At 45.5% G+C, this 20,596-nt stretch overlaps 1 protein-coding gene across 3 annotated transcripts in view; it reads right to left on the reverse strand.

Annotated features, from left to right (window-relative positions):
• Window positions 1-3,190: 3,190 nt before the first annotated feature.
• The window catches only part of LOC119963708 (calcium and integrin-binding family member 2-like), a 65,933-nt gene continuing 48,527 nt past the window's right edge, over window positions 3,191-20,596 (reverse strand). For all 3 annotated transcript variants that reach the window (XM_038793019.1, XM_038793018.1, XM_038793020.1), the window contains 3 exons: window positions 16,719-16,866; window positions 11,586-11,781; window positions 3,191-3,922 (listed from right to left, as the gene is read on the reverse strand). In XM_038793019.1, the coding sequence (XP_038648947.1) occupies window positions 3,901-3,922; window positions 11,586-11,781; window positions 16,719-16,866 (366 nt within the window). In that variant the 3' untranslated portion in view covers window positions 3,191-3,900. The remainder of the gene's footprint in view (window positions 3,923-11,585; window positions 11,782-16,718; window positions 16,867-20,596) is intronic.

Genomic DNA, 20,596 nt, shown 5'->3' on the forward strand with positions numbered 1-20,596 from the left:
GCAATAGGTGATTCAGAAGGCAAATGGAATTTTGTCCTTCATTGCTATAGGGATGGAGTTTAAGACTAGGGAGGTTATGCTGCAATTGTATAAGGTGTTAGTGAGGCCACACCTGGAGTATTGTGTTCAGTTTTGGTCTCCTTACCTGAGAAAGGACGTACTGGTGCTGGAGGGTGTGCAGAGGAGATTCACTAGGTTAATCCCAGAGCTGAAGGGGTTGGATTACGAGGAGAGGTTGAGTAGACTGGGACTGTACTCGGAATTTAGAAGGATGAGGGGGGGATCTTATAGAAACATAGAATTATGAAGGGAATAGATAGGATAGATGTAGGCAGGTTGTTTCCACTGGTGGGTGAAAGCAGAACTAGGGGTTATAGCCTCAAAATAAGGGGAAGTAGATTTAGGATTGGGTTTAGGAGGAATTTCTTCACCCAAAGGGTTGTGAATCTATGGAATTCCTTGCCCAGTGAAGTAGTTGAGGCTCCTTCATTAAATGTTTTTAAGATAAAGATAGATAGTTTTTTGAAGAATAAAGGGATGAAGGGTTATGGTGTTCAGGCCGGAAAGTGGAGCTGAATCCACAAAATTTCAACCATGATCTCATTGAATGGCGGAGCAGGCTCGAGGGGCCAGATGGCTTATTCCTGCTCCTAGTTCTTATGTAAATACCTGGTGCCACTCATCAAATTACACTTGGTTACATTTAGATGCACCATGTCGGCCATCACAACGTTATTTCCCCGAGTTATCTATTGTATTCTGCCGTTGTCAGCTGACAATACTCAGTTTATCATATGCACATGCTAAAAAAATAGTGTGGCACGATAGCACAGTGGTTAGCACTGTTGCTTCACAACGCCAGGGACCCGGCTCGATTCCCAGCTTGGGTCACTGTCTGTGCGGAGTCTGCACGTTCTCCCTGTGTCTGCATGGCTTTTCTCCAGTTTCACCCACAGGTCCCAAAAGAAGTGCTTGTTAGGTGAATTGGGCATTCTGTATTCTCCCTCATTGTACCCGAAGAATGTGGCGACTAGGGAATTTTCACAATAACGTCATTGCAGTGTTAATGTAAGCCTATTATTAAAATACTGCAACTGTCATGAAGGTCTACATTGTTTGCACTGAGGGTAACTTATTAGCAATCTTTGTCTTTGCTACAATATGCCAGAATGTATTCAGAATGTAAAAGAGCTCCATTTCTTCCTGTTTATTTTTAGTTTTGTTTTGGTCAATTTTGAAGAATGAATGTGCAGTTTGAAATTAGCAGATACACTTTCTACAATTTATGCAACATGGGTTTAATATACTACAAAAAAATGTCTCTATTGTTTAGACCATGTCCGGCCATCAAAATGCAGCAGTGCAAAATAAGCGTAACTGTAAAACTCACAACTAAAAAAAAAACAGACAACTCGCACCGTGTTTGACAAAATTTATTACATTTTCTTGAAGTTATTTCTGAACTAGCATTAAAGGAGACCAAGAGAAGTGGGAGAACATTTTCTGTCCATTCTTTAATGGGCAGTACATAGTGTGGTTAAATACAATTTAGTGAAAGGGAAACAGGATAATACAATTGAGAAAATGAGCACCATCTTCATTTTAAAAGAATAATCACTCTGCTGCCTTCCCTTATTCCCAAATGCTGCGTGTATAAATCTTTACTGTTCAATCTGGGCAGTGCATTATGAATAATGTTTGCAGATTTCTAACAGGCAGCATCGATGGTGGTAACATGATTTCTCCTGAGATCAATGCATTGAAGCAGTGCCTCAACATTGAAATCAAACTGAGCAGTATATATAGGAGCTCAAACTGAGCAGAGCTCAAACTAAGCAGTATATATAGGTGCTCAAACTGAACAGTATATATAGGTGCTCAAACTGAGCAGTATATATAGGAGCTCAAACTGAGCAGTATATATAGGAGCTCAATCTGAGCAGAGCTCAAACTAAGCAGTATATATAGGTGCTCAAACTGAACAATATATATAGGACCTCAAACTGAGCAGTGTATATATAGGTGCTCAAACTGAGCAGTATATATAGGAGCTCAAACTGAGCAGCATATATAGGAACTCAAACTGAGCAGTATATATAGGAACTCAATCTGAGCAGAGCTCAAACTAAGCAGTATATATAGGTGCTCAAACTGAGCAGTATATATAGGAGCTCAAACTGAGCAGTATATATAGGAGCTCAAACTGAGCGATATATATAGGAGCTCAAACTGAGCAGTATATATAGGAGCTCAAACTGAGCGATATATATATAGGAGCTCAAACTAAGCAGTATATATAGGTGCTCAAACTGAGCGATATATATAGGAGCTCAAACTAAGCAGTATATATAGGTGCTCAAACTGAGCAGTATATATAGGAAGTCAAACTGAGCAGTATATATAGGAAGGCAAACTGAGCAGTATATATAGGAACTCAAACTGAGCGATATATATAGGAGCTCAAACTGAACAATATATATAGGAACTCAAACTGAGCAGTATATATAGGAAGTCAAACTGAGCAGTATATATGGGAAGTCAAACTAAGCAGTATATATAGGAGCTCAAACTGAGCGATATAATAGGAGGTCAAACTGAGCAGCATATATAGGAGCTCAAACTGAGCAGTATATATAGGAGCTCAAACTGAGCGATATAATAGGAGGTCAAACTGAGCAGCATATATAGGAAGTCAAACTGAGCAGTATATATAGGAGCTCAAACTGAGCAGTATATATAGGAGCTCAAACTGAGCAGCATATATAGGAGCTCAAACTGAACAGTATATATAGGAGCTCAAACTGAGCAGTATATATAGGAGGTCAAACTGAGCAGCATATATAGGAGCTCAAACTGAACAGTATATATAGGAGCTCAAACTGAGCAGTATATATAGGAGCTCAAACTGAGCAGTATATATAGGAGCTCAAACTGAGCAGTATATATAGGAGCTCAAACTGAGCAGCATATATAGGAGCTCAAACTGAGCAGTATATATAGGAGCTCAAACTGAGCAGTATATATAGGAGCTCAAACTGAGCAGTATATATAGGAACTCAAACTGAGCGATATAATAGGAGGTCAAACTGAGCAGCATATATAGGAGCTCAAACCTAGCAGCATATATAGGAGCTCAAACTGAGCGATATATATAGGAGCTCAAACTGAGCGATATAATAGGAGGTCAAACTGAGCAGTATACATAGGAGCTCAAACTGAGTGATATATATAGGAAGTCAAACTGAACAGTATATACAGTATATAGATGCTGCCAGACCTGCTGAGATTTTCCAGCATTTTCTCTTTGGTTTCAGATTCCAGCATCTGCAGTAATTTGCTTTTATATAGGGACTCAGACTGAGCAGTATATATAGGAGCCCAAACTGAGCGATATATATAGGAACTCAAACAGAACTTAATAGATAGGAGCTCTAACTGAGCAGTATAGATAGGAGCTCACACTGAGCAGTATATATAGGAGCCCAAACTGAACAGTATATATAGAGGAAGAATAGAGGAATAAGTGTCTGACACATATATTTAAAGTATTAAAGTATTCTTTCTGTTTGACCCAATAACAGTAATTTTGCATTCTGTTAAAAGTTTTCCTTCAACCTGAACTATTCTTGTGCTTCACTGACATTCAGGGGAAACAGAATGCAGTTCACAAAAACTCTAAATTTCGACAGTTTGATTAAGTAAACTTCCCTTTTGTGGGAAATATGTAGGTCTATATATGATAGCAATGCCGCCTTAAAGAAACTGATGGCCTTTTGGATAATGAGCATGAATTCCTCCTTGGTAGCAGAAAAGATCATGTGGAGTAGTGCTCGCTGGAAATGTTCTGTTGTGCAGGAGCCAATCCCGATGCCACTGGTGGTTTTCAATAATATTCATGTTTCAGATCCGAATGTGGAAAGTGCTGTTGGAAAATAAAATATACATCGAAATGTTATGTTCTACAATTTCTAAAGCTAACCAAGTTGAAGATAAATACTCTATGTTAGTACAGCTGCTGAGATGACCGCTGACATTTAAAATGCCCAGAGATCGTTCTGTACATGCCCAGTGATTCACACATTCGCAGAATCATTCCAAAGCATTCAGGCTGGAAAACTGTCGGTATCGATTTGTGCAATGCATGGATCTCATCATTACACATTACTGACAAAGCATAAAGTCAGATGCCTCATGCATTAGCTGCTTCACAGAAACCAGCATTGTTTATAGGGTATACACTGCTGCTGCTATGCAGTTGTGGTGGAGGGAGTGAATATTTAAGGTGGTGGAAGGGGTGCCAATTAAGCAGGTTGTTTTGTTCTGGATGGTGTCGAGCTTCTTGAGTGTTTTTGGAGTTTCACTCATCCGGGCAAGTGGCGAGTATTCCATCACCATTCTGATTTGTGTGTTGCCGATGGTGGACAGGCTTTGGTGAGGCAGGAGCGAGTTACTCACCGCAGGAATCCTAGCCTCTGGCCTGCTCTTCTAGCCACAGTATTTATATTGCTGGTCCATTTAATTGGTTATAAATCACTTTGGGTCATCCTGCTATATTAATGCAAGTTCTGCTTCTTTCATTCACAGATAATTTGGAGTAGCCACAAGACAAAGTAATCTGCAACTTTCCACACTTATCCAATTTGAAAAATGGCTTGCATCTTGCAATTTCAGATCCACTCTTTGAGGAGCAACTTTCTTAGGTTTTTTTCTACTTTAATCGATACAGAGCTATGTTATTATGCTCTATAAATTTAGAATGCACTGTTAACCTCTCCTGAAATAACAACTACAATATCGAAATTAAATTGCAGCTTGCATTTTCATAATCTTTCCGACATCTATGTCAGCAAGTAAATTGGTGGAGGTAGTTCAATTGCATTTTTAAACACAGCTTGGCTGTGTTTTTTCATTCTTTCATGGGATGTGGGTATCACTGGCTAGGCCAACAATTGTTGCCTATCCCCAGCTTACCTTTGCGAAAGTGGTGGCGAGCCGCCACCTTGAACCGCTGAAGTCCTTATGGTGTAGATACACCCACTGTGCTGTTAGGGAGGACATTGCAGGATTTTGGCCCAGTGACAGTGTAGGAATGGTGATATATTTCCAAGTCAGGATGGTGTATGGCTTGGAGGGGAACTTACAGGTGGTCGGGTTCCCATACGTCTGCTGCTCTTTTCCTCCTTGGGGTTGAGTTTGTAGATTTGGAAGGTGTTATCAAAGGAGCATTGGTGTATTGCTGCTGTGCATCTTGTAGATGGGAAATACATGGAGCTAACCTACCATACAAACGGAAAACTGTTCAACCTCCGATGTCGCCAGGCGAGAACCACCCCAACCTCTGTCATGCACTGTAGTACGTCGATGATGCCTGTGTGTGCACACATTCAGAGGCTGAGCTGCAAACTATTGTTAACGCATTCACCGAGGCGGATGAGAGAATGGGCCTCAGTCTAAACACCTGGAAAACAAAGGTTCTCTACCAACCCGCTCCTGCCACACAAAACTGCCCCCCAACCATCAAGATCCACAGTGAGCTCTTAGACAATGTGGATCATTTTGCATTACCATGGGAGCCTCCACTCAGTGCGAGCAGACATCGGCGGCAAAATCCAACATCGACTCCAATGCGTCAGTGCAGTCATTGGACACCTGAGGAACAGAATGTTCGAAGACCGAGAACTGAAACCTAGCACCAAGCTCATGGTTGACAGAGCAGCCATGGTCCCCTCCTGTATGCATCAGAAAAATGGACAATGTGCAGCAGACACCTCAAATCCCCGGAGGGATGTCGTCAATGCTGCCTCCACAAAATCCTGAAAATCCACTGGCAGGATAGGCCTACGAATGTGAGCATCCTCTCCCAGTCCAATATCCTCAGTATCGAGGCACTGGTTACGCGCAACGAGCTGCGATGGTGGGGCCACATTTCCCGCATGCCTGACACAAGACTCCCAAAACAATTGCTCTACACCTCGCTCTGCAATAGAAAGTGATCACTAGGCAGGCAGAGGAAACACTACAGGGACACTCTGAAAGCAGCCCTAGATAAATGCAACATCCCCACCGACATGTGGGAACCGCTTGCCTTAGAACGCACAAACTGGAGAAAAAGCATCCGCAGGGTCACCAATCTCCACGAACGTCAGAGGGTAGAGCACGTGGAGGCCAAGTGAAGGAAAGCGCAGAATCCAGAGCTTCCCACCCACCCACCTCATCAAACATCACCTGCCAAACCTGTGGCAGAGTCTGTGGATCCAGGATTGAACTATTCAGCCACCGCAGAGCCTACCTCCCCGGAGTGGAAGCAAGACATCCTCGATGCTGACCACCAGCCCAAGAGAGACATAATGCTGCCTTTTTGCATCAGTGGTGGAGGGAGTCAATATTTACGGTTGTGGATAGGGTGCTTTTTCCTGAGTGGTGTCAAGTTTCTTGAGTGTCGGAGTGGAAATCATCCAGTCAGGGGAGAGTATTCCATCATACTCCTGGCTTGTGCCTTGTAGATGGTAGACAGGCTTTGGGGAGTCAGGAGGGGTGTGGCATTGTCACTGGAATCATAATCCAGAGTTCCAGGGTAACGATGTGGGATTCAGGTTCAAATTCCATCATGGCAGGTGGTGGAATTTAAACTCAATAAAATATCTGGATTTAAAAGTCTAATGGTGACCACGAGTCGATTGCCGTAAAAAAAAAAAACCATCTGGTTCGCTAATGTCCCTTTAAGGAATGAAACTGCCATTTTGGTCTGGCCTACATGTGAATCCAGATCCACAGCAATGTGGGTGACTCTTAAATGCTCTTTGAAATGGCCTAGAAAGCCACTCAGTTGGGTTTAAACGCTACAAAAACACGGCAAAGGAATGAAACTGACTCAGGCACCAGAAACAACATCAGCAAACCCAGCCCTGTCGATGCTGCAAAGTCCTCCTTACTAACATCTGGGAGCTTGTGCCAAAGTTGGGAGAATTGTCTCACAGACTAGTTAATCAACAGCCTGATATAGTCATAGTCACAGAGTCATACCTTACAGACAATGCCCCAGACACCACCATCACCACTCCTGGACAGGCCGGGCAAGAAGGATTCAGCAGAGATGGTGGCAGAGTGGTATACAGTTGGGAGGGAGTTACCCTGGGAGTCCTCAACATTGACTCTGGACCCCATGATGGCTTCAGGTTAAACATGGGCAAGGAAACCTCCTGCAGATTACCATGTACCAGCCACCATCAGCTGGTGAATCAGTACTCCTTCATGTTGAACACCACTCGAGGAAGCACTGAGGGTGGCAAGAGCTCAGAAAATACATCCGCAGGGTCCACCTTACCAGTGCATTAGATAACGGGGAGCCAATGGATGTGGTATATCTGGATTTCCAGAAAGCCTTTGACAAGGTGCCACACAAAAGGTTGCTGCATAAGATAAAGATGCATGGCATTAAGGGTAAAGTAGTAGCATGGATAGAGGATTGGTTAATTAATAGAAAGCAAAGAGTGGGGATTAATGGCTGTTTCTCTGGTTGGCAATCAGTAGCTAGTGGTGTCCCTCAGGGATCAGTGTTGGGCCCACAATTGTTCACAATTTACATAGATGATTTGGAGTTGGGGATCAAGGGCAATGTGTCCAAGTTTGCAGACGACACTAAGATGAGTGGTAAAGCGGAAAGTGCAGAGGATACCGGAAGTCTGCGGAGGGATTTGGATAGGTTAAGTGAATGGACTAGGTTCTGGCAGATGGAATATAATGTTGATAAATGTGAGGTTATCCATTTTGGTAGGAATAACAGCAAAAGAGATTATTAATTAAATGATAAAATATTAAAACATTCTGCTGTGCAGAGAGACCTTGGTGTGCTAGTGCATGAGTCGCAAAAAGGTGGTTTACAGGTGCAACAGGTGATTGAGAAGGCAAATAGAATGTTGTCCTTCATTGCTAAAGGAATGGAGTTTAAGACTAGGGAGGTTATGCTGCAATTGTCTAAGGTGTTGTATAGGGGCTGGTTTAACTCACTGGGCTAAATCGCTGGCTTTTAAAGCAGACCAAGGCAGGCCAGCAGCATGGTTCAATTCCCGTACCAGCCTCCCCGAACAGGCACCGGAATGTGGTGACTAGGGGCTTTTCACAGTAACTTCATTTGAAGCTTACTCGTGACAATACGCGATTTTCATTTCATTTCATTTCATTTTCAGGTGTTAGTGAGGCCACACCTGGAGTAATGTGTTCAGTTTTGGTCTCCTTACTTGAGAAAGGACGTACTGGCACTGGAGGGTGTGCAGAGGAGATTCACGAGGTTAATCCCCGAGCTGAAGGGGTTGGATTATGAGGAGAGGTTGAGTAGACTGGGACTGTACTCGTTGGAGTTTAGAAGGATGAGGGGGGATCTTATAGAAACATATAACATTATAAAGGGAATAGATAGGATAGATGCGGGCAGGTTGTTTTCACTGGCGGGTGATAGCAGAACTAGGGGGCATAGCCTCAAAATAAGGGGAAGTAGATTTAGGACTGAGTTTAGGAGGAACTTCTTTACCCAAAGGGTTGTGAATCTATGGAATTCCTTGCCCAGTGAAGCAGTTGAGGCTCCTTCATTAAATGTTTTTAAGATAAAGATAGATAGTTATTTGAAGGATAAAGGGATTAAGGGTTATGGTGTTCAGGCCGGAAAGTGGAGCTGAGTCCACAAAAGATCAACCATGATCTCATTGAATGGCGGAGCAGGCTCGAGGGGCCAGATGGCCTACTCCTGCTCCTAGTTCTTAAGTTCTTATGTTATGTACACAATAAACAGGACAAATCCAACCAAGGCAATTACCGTCCCATTAGTATACACTCCATTATCAGCGAAGTGATGGAAGGAGTCATCAACAGTGCTATAATTCGGCATGTACTCAACAATAATGCTCACGGGCACTCAGTTTGGGTTCCGACAGGGTCACTCAGCTCCTGACCTCATTACAGCGGATAAATCATTAGCAGAGTCCCTGCATAAATAGAGCTGGCCAGTATGGAACCAGCTAGAGAGAGGAGTGAGCAGCAAGGGAGTACTGCTGCTGCTGCATATATATATAATTGTAAATAAATGTTATTTCTTTCTATTCTACAGCTCGTGCTGGATTCTTCATGTCCCTCACAAAAATAAAATAAATTTAGAGTGCCCAATTATTTTTTTTTCCAATTAAAGGGCAATTTATTGTGGCCAATACACCTAACCTGCACATTTTTTTGGGTTGTAAGAAGTGAGACCGACACAGACATGGGGAGAATGTGCAAACTCCCCACGGACACTGACACGGGGCCGGGATTGAACCCGGGTCCTCAGCGCTGTAAGGCAGTGGTGCTAATCCTGCGCCACCTTGCATGTTGAGAGGACTTGCAGATTGAGAACCAACCTGATTGACAGCAGTGTGAATGTATCTTCTATTGTCATCAAGTTCTGGCTCAGAGATAGGGTCATTGCCCATTGTGTTACAAGACCTCCACGGGTTGACTCGCCAAATTTATATTATTTTTTAAGAGCAAATTTCTTTGCATCGCCTGTTTAATTAAGCCTCCTTGCTGAGGTAATAATTTAGATCTAGATTTAGATTTATCGTCACGTGTACAGTGAAAAGTATTGTTCTGTGTACAGTCCAGGCAGATCGTTCCATACGTGAAAAACATAGGACATACGATAAATACACAATGTAAATACATAGACATTGGGTGAAGCATACAGAGTGTGGTGCGAGACAGTAGAGAAGATGTGTGGAGTGATCAGTTCAGTCCATAAGAAGGTCATTCAGGAGTCTGGTAACAGCGGGTAAGAAGCTATTTTTGAATCTGTTACTGCCTGTTCTCAGACTTTTGCATCTTCTGCCCGATGGAAGAGATTGGAAGAGAGAATAAACCAGGTGGGAGGGGTGTTTTGGAAAAAAGCTTTATATTCAACATTTTCAACATTTTAACCTTTTCACACAAAGCAAAACACAATACCCCCCCCCCCCCCCCCCACCCACCCACCACCCCATGGCGGCAACGAGGTCTCCAAAATGCAAAATGAACAACCCTAATCTCTGATGGAACCCCTCCTCCACCCCTCTCAGGGCAAATGTAACTTTTTCCAAGGCCAAAATCTCCAGCAGGTCCCCCAGCCACACCGAGGCACTGGGTGGGGGGGGGGGGGGGGGGGGAGATGACCCTCACCCCAATAGGACCCGCCTGTGAGCGATCAATGAGGCAAAGGCTAAAACACCTGCCCCAGCTCCTGTCTACAACTCCGGAAGGTCCGGCACCCTGAATATGGCCCCTAGGGGACCTGACTCCAGATCCACATGCAAAACCTCAGACATGGTGCTGAAAACTGACCCCCAATACCTCCCCAACTTCGGGCAGGACCAGAACATATGGACATGGTTGGCTGGGCCCCTCCCACACTGCTCACACCTATCCTCCACCCCGTCAAGCAGGCGGCTCATACTCGCCCTTGTTAAGTGCACACTATACACCACATTTAGCTGAATCATCCCAGCCTTGCACATGAGGTTGAAGCATTGACTCTTCACAGCACTTCTCACCATAAACCTTCCCCCAGCATCATCCCCAACACTTCCTCCCACTTAACCTTGATCCCCTCCATCAATTCCTTCTCCTCTTCCATAATCCTACCATAAATCGCTGAGACAACCTCACTCTCTGCCCCCCCTCCCCCCACCTCCCCCCCCCCCCCCCCCCCCCCCCGCCCCCACCCCCACCGACAGTACCTCCTCACCTCCTCCAACAACGAGGAGGCACCACTGGGAAGCTCGGAAAAGTCTTTCTTGCGACTAAAGCCTTCCTCACGCTGCAGTCCATACTTCATCCCCAACTCCTCTAAACTTGCAAATCTCCTCTCCAGAATCAGATCCTTCCTCTCCTTCACCCCTTTCTTCTCCCCCGGAACCTCACATCCATCCTCCCCAGCTCAAACTCATGATTCCCTCTTAACAGCATCACCTTCAACACTGTCCTCAACTTGCAGTGCTGCCAGAATTGTCCCCAAATCCTTGGCTAGGGGGGGGGGGCTTTGATTATGCTGCCTGCTATCTCAAGGCAGCGGGAGGTGTAGACAGAGTCAGTGGATGGGAGGCAGGTTCACGAATGGACTCGGCTGTGTTCACCACTCTTTGGAGTTGTTTACAGTCTTGGGCCGAGCAGTCACTCTGCATCTTCTGTTAGCTCACTCAAATGGCCATTATATACGACTTGACAGTGAGTTGGAGAAACACTGCCAAGGCTGTTCTTATCTTGGCTGATACCTTTGAAAGTGCACTTTTTGCTGATGCCACCCGATTGTGATTTAAGATGAATATTCCCGTTGTAATTGTAGAATCCCAACTGAATGTCCTGCTGACTTCAATTACCTCACCATCAACCAGGCAATAACTATCCTCACAGTATGACTCCTGGTGTCTCCCAAACCGCTAGTACTTTCTAGAAAAGCTCAGACTTGGGGACTGGACTCTTGAATGACTAGGTGACTACTAGTACCAAATACTATAGAACTACATGCTGTATGATTCAGTATCTTCATGAGATGTGTAAATGAAAAGAAAGTCCTGCCTTAAATTTACCTCATAAAATCGGGAGCACGAGTGATCATGTACTCAAAGTCGGCCCGAGAAAGCTTCCCATCACCATCTAAATCTCCTTCCTCCATGACTTTGCTGCACACCATTTGAACATCTTCATCTGACAGTTCATCACCAGTAAGCTTACTGAGCATCACCTCCAGATCTGATTGGCAAATGAAGTTGTCACTGTTGAAGTCTGTAAAATAAGACATGGATGCAGTGGCAATATATATTCATTTTTTGTGGAATTCTGCAGTGAGACGGATCATTTGTTCCTTGCATTTTAATAAATAATATTTTTAACAGTTTGATTTTTATTTATTGAGAAACCAAGGTTTTAATAGCAGACCACCACCAAGAGTGAAACAAGCTAGAGAGAAGATCAGATGAAGTTAAACACTTGCTTGGTAAAATAAGTGCAGGTGTTTAAAAGGACTGTGGAAGAAAGAGGAAACATAGGAAAGTTATGAATTACAGTATTCTGAGACCTTGGTGTGAGTTAAGAGCAGTAGATGGAATGGCAAGTGATGAAGATTGAAGATGCAGAGCTGAGAACGGCATATCTGAAGCTTCAAAAGAAAAAAAAATCCCTGAGAAGAAATGGCCATAGCAGTAATGATGAAGTAAAGACTAGGAATGGCTGGAGGAAAGATCACTGGTTAGGCCTCACACCAAGGTCTCAGAATACTGTCATTCTTAACCTCCCTATGTTTCCTCTTCCTTCCACAGTCCTTTTAAACACCTGCACTTATTTTACCAAGCAAGTGTTTAACAGTTTGAGTAGTGTGTTCATCTCTGGGCACTGCAATTTAGGAAGGATGCGAAGGTTCTAGAGAGGGTGCAGAAATTATTTAAATAATGTTTCCAGGGATGAAGGACTTCAGTTAAGAGAGTAGATTGGAGAAGGCGGGGCTGTTCTCCGTGGAGAAGGGAAGCTGGTGGAGATTTGGTGTTCAAAATCATGAGGAGTTTTGACAAAATAAATGGAGAGAAACTATTCTTGATGGCGGAGGAGCCAGGAATCAAATAATTCAGATTTAAGGTGATTGGCAGAAGAACGAGTGGTGACATGAGAAAAATTGGGCTGGATTCTCTGCAGCCCCGCGCCGAAATCACGTTTGGCGTGGGGGTGGAGAATCAAAGTTACGACGGAATCGGGCCCGGCGCCGTTCCGGCGATTCTATGGGCCCCGAATAACCGCGCATCCGAGAATTATGCCGCGCGACTGGGGGGCCATTGCCAGAGGCCCGCCCAGCGATACTCCACTCCCGACAGTGTGGAACTAATGTGGTATTGCCGGTCGGGATGCTCGCGTGGCGGCTGCGGGCTTGGTCCTCAGCTGGAGCATTGCACCAAGTTCTGGGTACCACACTTCAGGAAAGATGTGAAGGTATTGGAGAGAGGGTAGAAAAGGTTTAGGAACCTGGTTCCAGGGAGAGGACCTTCAACTAATGAAGATAGACTGGAAAAATTGGAACTATTTTCTTTGGAGAACAGAAGGCTAAGAGGAGATTTGATAGAGATATTCAAAATCATGAGTTGCCTGAGCAGAGTAGATAGGAAGAAATTATTCCCACTCGCGAAAGAATCGAGAAATAGAGAACACAGATTTAAAGCAATGGCAAAGGAATCAAAAGCGATATGAGGGAAAACTTTTTTCACGCAGCGAGTGGTTTAAGATCTGGAATGCACTGAGAGTATGTAATGGGGGGGAGGGGGGGTGGGGGTGGAGGGGGGGTGGGGGTGGGGGGGGGGGGCGAATTCAACTAAAGTATTCAAAAGAGAATTGGACCGTTTTGTGAAAAGGAAGAATGTGCAGGTTTACAGGGGGACGATCAGGGAATGGCACAAGATGACTTGCTCATTCGGAGATCTGATGCAAACAGGATGGACTCTAAGGTGGAGAAGCCAACGTGGAACATCAGTAAAAAATTGATGAGATGTGATCTCACTGAAACGTATAAAACTCTTAAGGGACTTGGCAAGTATTTTCTGCATGGGTGTTTCTCTGGGGTGGAATGTCGAGAATTAGGGATTGCATCTCAGAATAAGGGGTCAGGTCAGCCTTTAGTGCGAAGAGGAGGATAGTAAATCTTTGGAAGGCTCTGGAGAACTATGTATGCTCCGCCATTGAGTATATTCAATTCAGAGACTGATAGATTTCTGGATGCTAAGGGAATCAAGGAATATGGGGAAAGGATGGGAAAATGGATCTGTAATAGATCAGCCATGATCTTATTCAGTGGTAAGCAAGGGCTGAATGACCCACTCCTGCTTCTATTTCTGAAACAGAAATTCCAGGTTTCTCACCCCCAACTCTGTGCATCCTCCAACCTGACTAAACCTGGGCCCCAGGTATATTGGTGCCTCAATGTCTGATGTATTTTACATTTTTGAGTTAATAAATAATAGGGTACATTTTTTATGTTGACAGTAAAGAACTGAAATTGTTTCTGTAAGCTTTGTACAAATCAATAAAGTTGATGCAAAGTACCAGCAGCTAAACTTTACATACATCTGGCTCCAAACCTTTCTCCTAAACACTGTCATCACTGGAGCTCAATCTCATCAAGGAAGTTCAGTTCCAGATGAACCACAAACTACTTAGCCAGAGATGTTGGAGAATTTTTTAGGTGATATTACAGATATTACACTGCAGCACATTCCCCACTTTATTTAGAGCCAAATTGTATGGGGCGGGGAGCAAACGTATTTCTCACATGCCCACTCCCCCCACCATTACAAAGATAGTTGCAAAGCGAGGCATGTTTTGGAGGCCAGGTGGATCGGCACAAAGGGACGTGTCATCTTGGGGGAGGGACAGGATGGAGCAATGTGCACAGGAGATCGTCGTCCTCAGACACCCAGATGCCCCAACCACCCCACCAAGCCAAGCCAGCACAAAAACCAGCACCATGCCAACCCAGAAGGGGAAAGAGAAGGAGACGAGTGGGGGGATGACAGGTCACGGACATTACCATCATATCAAGGCTACTCAGGCCATCCTAGCCCTCAGTGAAGCTCCACCGACAGCAAAAACAGCCAGAGAGGGAGAAAAAGATTGACTTGACCCTCAGATATAACCCAGTCCTCATCAGGATAGGATAGCACGGTGATTAGCACTGCGTCAGGGACCCGGGTTCAATTCCAACCTTGGGCGACTGTCAGTGTGGAGTTTTCACATTCTCAGCGTGTCTGCATGGCTTTCCTCTGGGTGCTCCGGTTTCCTCCCACAGGTGAGAGGAAAGCATCCCCCTCCCTACACCGCAATGCGTGTCAGACAATACAAGGACCAAAAACATTTAGGATAAAGAATAAAAACTGCACAAATCCTGTATTCAACTCGGCTGATCATGATATGAACGTCCTGAATCAGGATATTCAACAGCACAGGCCATCACACACATTATTCACAGAATAAAATTAACAACGTCATGCAGACAACAACATGATCAACAGGGAACAAAGTCCAGGATAATTAGTGAGATGCAGAGATACAAGGCAGTCCTCAGGATAAAGATTTCTTTACTAACCCACGAAATAAGCCAAAATCAAGGATAAGCCAGGATCAGAATCAATAAGCACTCTTCAGGACCTCTCATAGATTCCAATGATTGAACCACGAGATACCATTACTTCCATTATACGTCTCACCAGAACCCAGGTGGTTAAAAACCTCGGCTCCCGTCAAGGGGGATGAATTGACCAGCTCGGCCACCTCCAATCCCTCATGACTGACATCTGGAATAGGACAACACAGGATCAGTGGTTGGAAGGCCACACCAACCCGGCCTCGAAGACAGGATTAGATGTGCTCCATTGAATTTAGTTTTCCCAGTCTCCAAGATTGGGGTTCCCAAAATATGGCACTCAATTTTCAAACTCAGCTGGGGACTTCACCGCCTCACCTTGGGGACTGGGCTCAGCAGCACTCCTCTCCAGTTCCTCCTCTTTCTCTCCCGACTGTTTCACAATGAAGGACAGGCCATGCAGCAGAAACTCAACATAATGGAGGCAGGCTCTCACCAGGGAAAGTGCTCTCTCTATTGCAAGAACCGCCTCATGTGCCTCCATAAAAAAACCTCACAACTCTTGACGACCTGTACCTCAGAGTCGAGATCTCCAGCCAGGATAGCATCCTCATTGACTGCCATCATCCATTGATGCACACCTCACCATCAAGGCGGGAGCCCCTCAAAAGCAACTGTGACACTAAAGGCGGAGCCCCACCCCAATCCTTCCAGCCGCCAAGAACAAAGGAGGATTTAAACATTCTAACTCAGCTCTACCATGCAAACCACCAACCAACAATTCTCGGGACATAGTACAAACTATGTAAACCAAGAAAAGACAAAAGCGAAATGTGCACAAGGATGAAACGATGGATTAAATGGTGAGCAGAGCTGAAAATGCAGCTGCTCCCACGCTCACATCTCATGACCCCCGCCCAATGCGTTTTTAACAACATCAGGGACTATATTACGGTAAAGTTTATGTAATGTTGCATCCAAATGCTCTCTTCTGTCATAATAGAATCCCAGAAAGAGGCCATTCGGCCCATCAAATCTGCCCCGACCATCCAAAAAAACACCCTACCTAGGCCCACGTCTCCTGCCCCATACCGTTAATCTTGTAACCCCACCTAATCTTTTGGAAGTGGCAATTTTACTATGGCCAATCCACCTAACCAGCACATTTTTGGACTGTGGGAGGAAACTGGAGCCCCCGGAGGAAACCCATGCAGACACGGGGAGAAAGTGCAGAATCCGCACAGACACCCAAGGTCAGAATTGAACCTGGCTCCCTGGAGCTGTGAGGCAGCAGTGCTAATCACTGTGCCACCGTGGCACCCGTATCTAACATAGGAAAAGTGTACAAAAAGAGGCTAATCAGCAATGATTTATAAAATAATGTACTGAAATTGGTTCTTCTTAAACTGTGCCACAAATGAATTATGAATCTGGTGGGTTCAAGGGTTCTGCTACACAGGAACCTCTAGTAAGCAAAATCTTTTGTTTTTGATTATATGTAGGTTTGCTTCCCCATGCAACCCTATAATTCGAATAACCAACAATAGACAAAAGATTTCTATCCATTCTGTTACCAGAATTCAGTCACCATTTGGGCACTTACCATAAATTTTAAATGCATAGTATGCCTTTACATGGTGAGGTGTCAGATCACTTAATATAGAGAACATATTTAGAAAATCATTAAATGTCATCTTCTCCTGCTTATCCTCAGAAAACACGTGAAGAATCTTTTGGTGAAAGGGATTTTCCTAGAAAATGAAAGAAATTAGCATCTCCGATGGTAAAACATGCTTACAAAAATACCTAGAATCAATGCTTGTCCTAAAAGGATGTATAATTGGCGATTTTCTGCTGTTGTTGGCCTGTGAGCTTCACTGAAAATTACTTTTGGTTAGCAGTCAACGGTAGAATTAGTCTTGGCTAAGATCACCCACTCATTCTAATGGTCAAATAGCCTCATGACTTACATTGTATCATCACACACATAAAAATGGCCATTTCAATAAGTTACCAAAAGACAACCAATTCGTAGCAATCCAAACCCAGCATTAGTTACTTTCTTCAGAAGTGGGGGGGGGGGGGGGGGAGGCCATTGGGTATATGCAGGTTTGGGATTTTGCAAGGGATATTTCCCAGAAGTTTCCGATGACCTCCTCGTTGTTGTTGGTGATGGGTTGGGGGGGGGGGGGGGGGGGGTCTTGGCGGTTTATGGGAGGAACAAGGAGGAGGATACGGTGTCGTTGGAGGGGGTTAAGGCTGTTGTATTTTAAATAATGACTTATCTAAAATAGATATATTACTATTGAATACGTCAGGATGATAAAATGGCCAATAGTCTTCTTGTTGAAAGGTGAACTATTTAATGAGTAATAAAATAATATGCTGTGAGTCCTTTTATTCAATAATAAACTAACAATAAAGAATTAAAGTACAATACAGATAGCTATATAGCTATACATTATTATAACAAACTAGTTCTAACTTCTCTCACTCTAGCTATTCTATGTCTTGCTTGTTCACTGTTCTGAATCACATCATCGTGTAACTTACAAAAGGCGGGAAACCAGTTCTTATAGTATCTGACTGTGAGACATCTAGTGTTGAAATGACTGTACTACATTTACATACATTGACCATGTATATTGATATCTGAATATCACTACAAAGGACAAATGGGAGGCGGAGCTGGGGGTGGTGCTAGAGGAGGGGTTGTGGTGTGAGGTGTTGCGGAGAGTGAATGCCCCAACTTTGTGTGCGAGACTAGGGTTAATATAATTGAAGGTGGTGCACAGGGCGCACCTGACGAGGTTAAGGATGAGTCGGTTGTTTGAGGAGGTGACACTTTGCGAGTGGTGTGGGAGAGGTCCGGCCAATCATGTACATATGTTCTGGTCCTATCCAAAGTTGAGGAGATTTTGTGGTTCATTCTTCAGCACCATGTCTGCGATCTTGCGCTTGGACATGGAGCCCAGTCCCCTGGGGGCCATAATTGGGGTGCCGGACCTGCTGGAGCTTCAGACGGGAGAGGGCTGATGTTTTAGCCTTCGCTTTGCTGGTTGTTCGCAGGCGAGTCCTGTTGGGGTGCTGGTCAACTTCTCCACCCTGATGATTTGGCTTCTGGCGGGGGAAGAGAGCAGTCGTGGGTGGAGGAGCTCCTGGGGGGGAACAAAGTTGCGTCCCGCTCCTCGCCGAGAACTTGTAGCCAAGCGCACAAATTCACCCGTTTGGGGCCCCCGCAACAAGAGAGTGGGGACGAAGAAAAACCCGAGCTCCAAAGTGAATTAAAGCGGGAGACTTGGGCGCTCGGGAGAGGAACAATCCCCCCCCCCCCCCCCCCCCCCCACGTACGGCAGCAGAGCACGGGGCAGTACGAGCGGTGGTCCGGACCAAAGCGGAGAACGAACAGAGACAGAGCAAGCAGCAAGGACCGACCCCCCTCCCCGGCGGCAAACACCACAAGGCAAGCAGCGGAACAAAGAGGGACTCCCAGCCTGACCAGAAGCCTCTCTCTCTCTCTCTCGCGCGACCCTGGGTGAGTGAGGGGAAAAAAAAGAACTTCCCCTTTTTCAAAAATAAACTTTGTAAAGAAAACTTTTTAAGAGAAAGAAATTTTTTCACTTTAAAAAAAAACAAATTTACTTGAAAAGGGTTTTATAAAACAAAAGTGTTAAAGGAGAGAAGGGAGGGGAAAAGAAAAAGGGGCAAAAAAAAGAAAAAAATGCCAGAAGGGAGCCAAAGCAGAGGGAGAAAGGGCACCAGAAGCAGATGGGGCAATGGGCGAGCCCGTTCAGACGAGCTAATTGGCGCACAAAGCAGCGGAATGGAAGGTTCGCCTCAACAAAAAGAACTGGACAGACAGGAGCATTTTCCCCTTGGGTCAGGGGGGAACTGGAACTGGAAGGCAGCCTTTGCCGAGGCGCTGAGGGAACATCAGCAGGGAAACAAGGCAGAGGCCAGAGCAGACATAGAGGCCACAGTGCAGGCAGCAATGGCTAAGGCCCTGGCGGAGGTGCAGCTCGCCCTGATGAGAGCAGAGAAGCTGGAAGCCCAAAAGGAGAAACTGGAAACCCGAAAGGCAACCATTAAGGAGTTGGGAAAAGCCGCGACTCAGTTGAGCAACCGGATCACAGCCCTAGAGAAGGAGGTGGCGAGACTGGGCACAACGCAAGGGAGCCTAAAGGGCAGAGTGGACGATCAGGAAAACCGGTCGAGAAGGCAAAATGTCAGGATAGTGGGCCTACCAGAGGGATTGAGGGTAGAAACCACACGGCATACGTGGCCAAGATGTTGGGCAACTTAGTGGGGAAGAAAACTTTCCCCAACCCACCTGAAATGGACAGAGCACACCGTTCGCTGCACCCGAAGCCCAAGGCAGGGGACCACCCATGGGCAGTTATAGCTAAACTGCACCGGTACCATGACAGGGAAACAATCCTGCACTGGGCCAGGAAAAACAGAACCTGCAAATGGGAAGGACACTTCATTAGAGTTTATGAGGACATTGGGGCAGACAAAGCCAGGAGACAGGCCGAATTCAAGAGAGCAAAAGCAGCTCTTCACAAGATCGAAGTGCATTTTGTTATGCTGTACCCAGCTAAACTCTGGGTCACATACCAAGAAAGAGAGTACTTCTTCACAGCCCCCGCCGAAGCAAACAAGTTTGTCATGGAACGCGGGCTGGAAAACCAACAGCTAGGGTAGAAATAAGGGGCCCCTGGCAAGGGGCAACAACGTGCCGACAAGGGGGGAGGGAGGCAATGGCAGGCCTCCCCGCCTCCACCCCTGCCACGGCGAGCGCACCCAGAACAAAAAGCAAACCACTACCCGAGGGACCACTTCAGGTGGGAGACCAGGCCCCAGCACGAGGGAACGAGAGGAGAGGAGAAGGGAGAGCAAGTGAGAGGTGTGCAGGGTAGGATGCGGGAAGAGCAGGCTGAAAACTGCAGAGGGTGGGCAAGGGAGAAACGAGACAATAACTCCCGAGAGGGGGGACACGAGCAGGAAAGCTAGCATCGGAGACATGCAACAAAGCAGGGCCGCAACGTGTCCCCAACAGGGGGGAAGGCGCCAGGCCGGTGGTGGGGGGGGGGGGGGGGGGGGGGCGGCGGTGGGAGAGAACCACTCAACAGAGGCGGGAGAGCAAACGGGGATAGGAACAGGGGAAAGAGGGACAAAGGAGGGATATACGGGTGAGTTGTGTTATGTTTCTTCACGGAGCATAAGCTGCTTCCTTGATGTATACTCTGACAAAGGAAGGTTCAGACTTGGAGATAGATTTAACACATTTATTGAACAGTTAACAATTCTCCTACCTGGGTTAGACTCTCCTGCTAATCTTACTATAGTAACTCAAACTAACTAACCAGTCTGCTCTAAGACATGCGGTGGGTGTGATTCTTCCCTGATCTGCCCCTGTGACTCTGAGTGTCGCCTAAGGAAAGAGGAAGAGCATGTGTGTCCTGTCCTTTTATATGGGTC

The sequence above is a fragment of the Scyliorhinus canicula genome, chromosome 3, assembly GCF_902713615.1.
Source record: "Scyliorhinus canicula chromosome 3, sScyCan1.1, whole genome shotgun sequence".
NCBI lineage: Eukaryota > Metazoa > Chordata > Chondrichthyes > Carcharhiniformes > Scyliorhinidae > Scyliorhinus > Scyliorhinus canicula.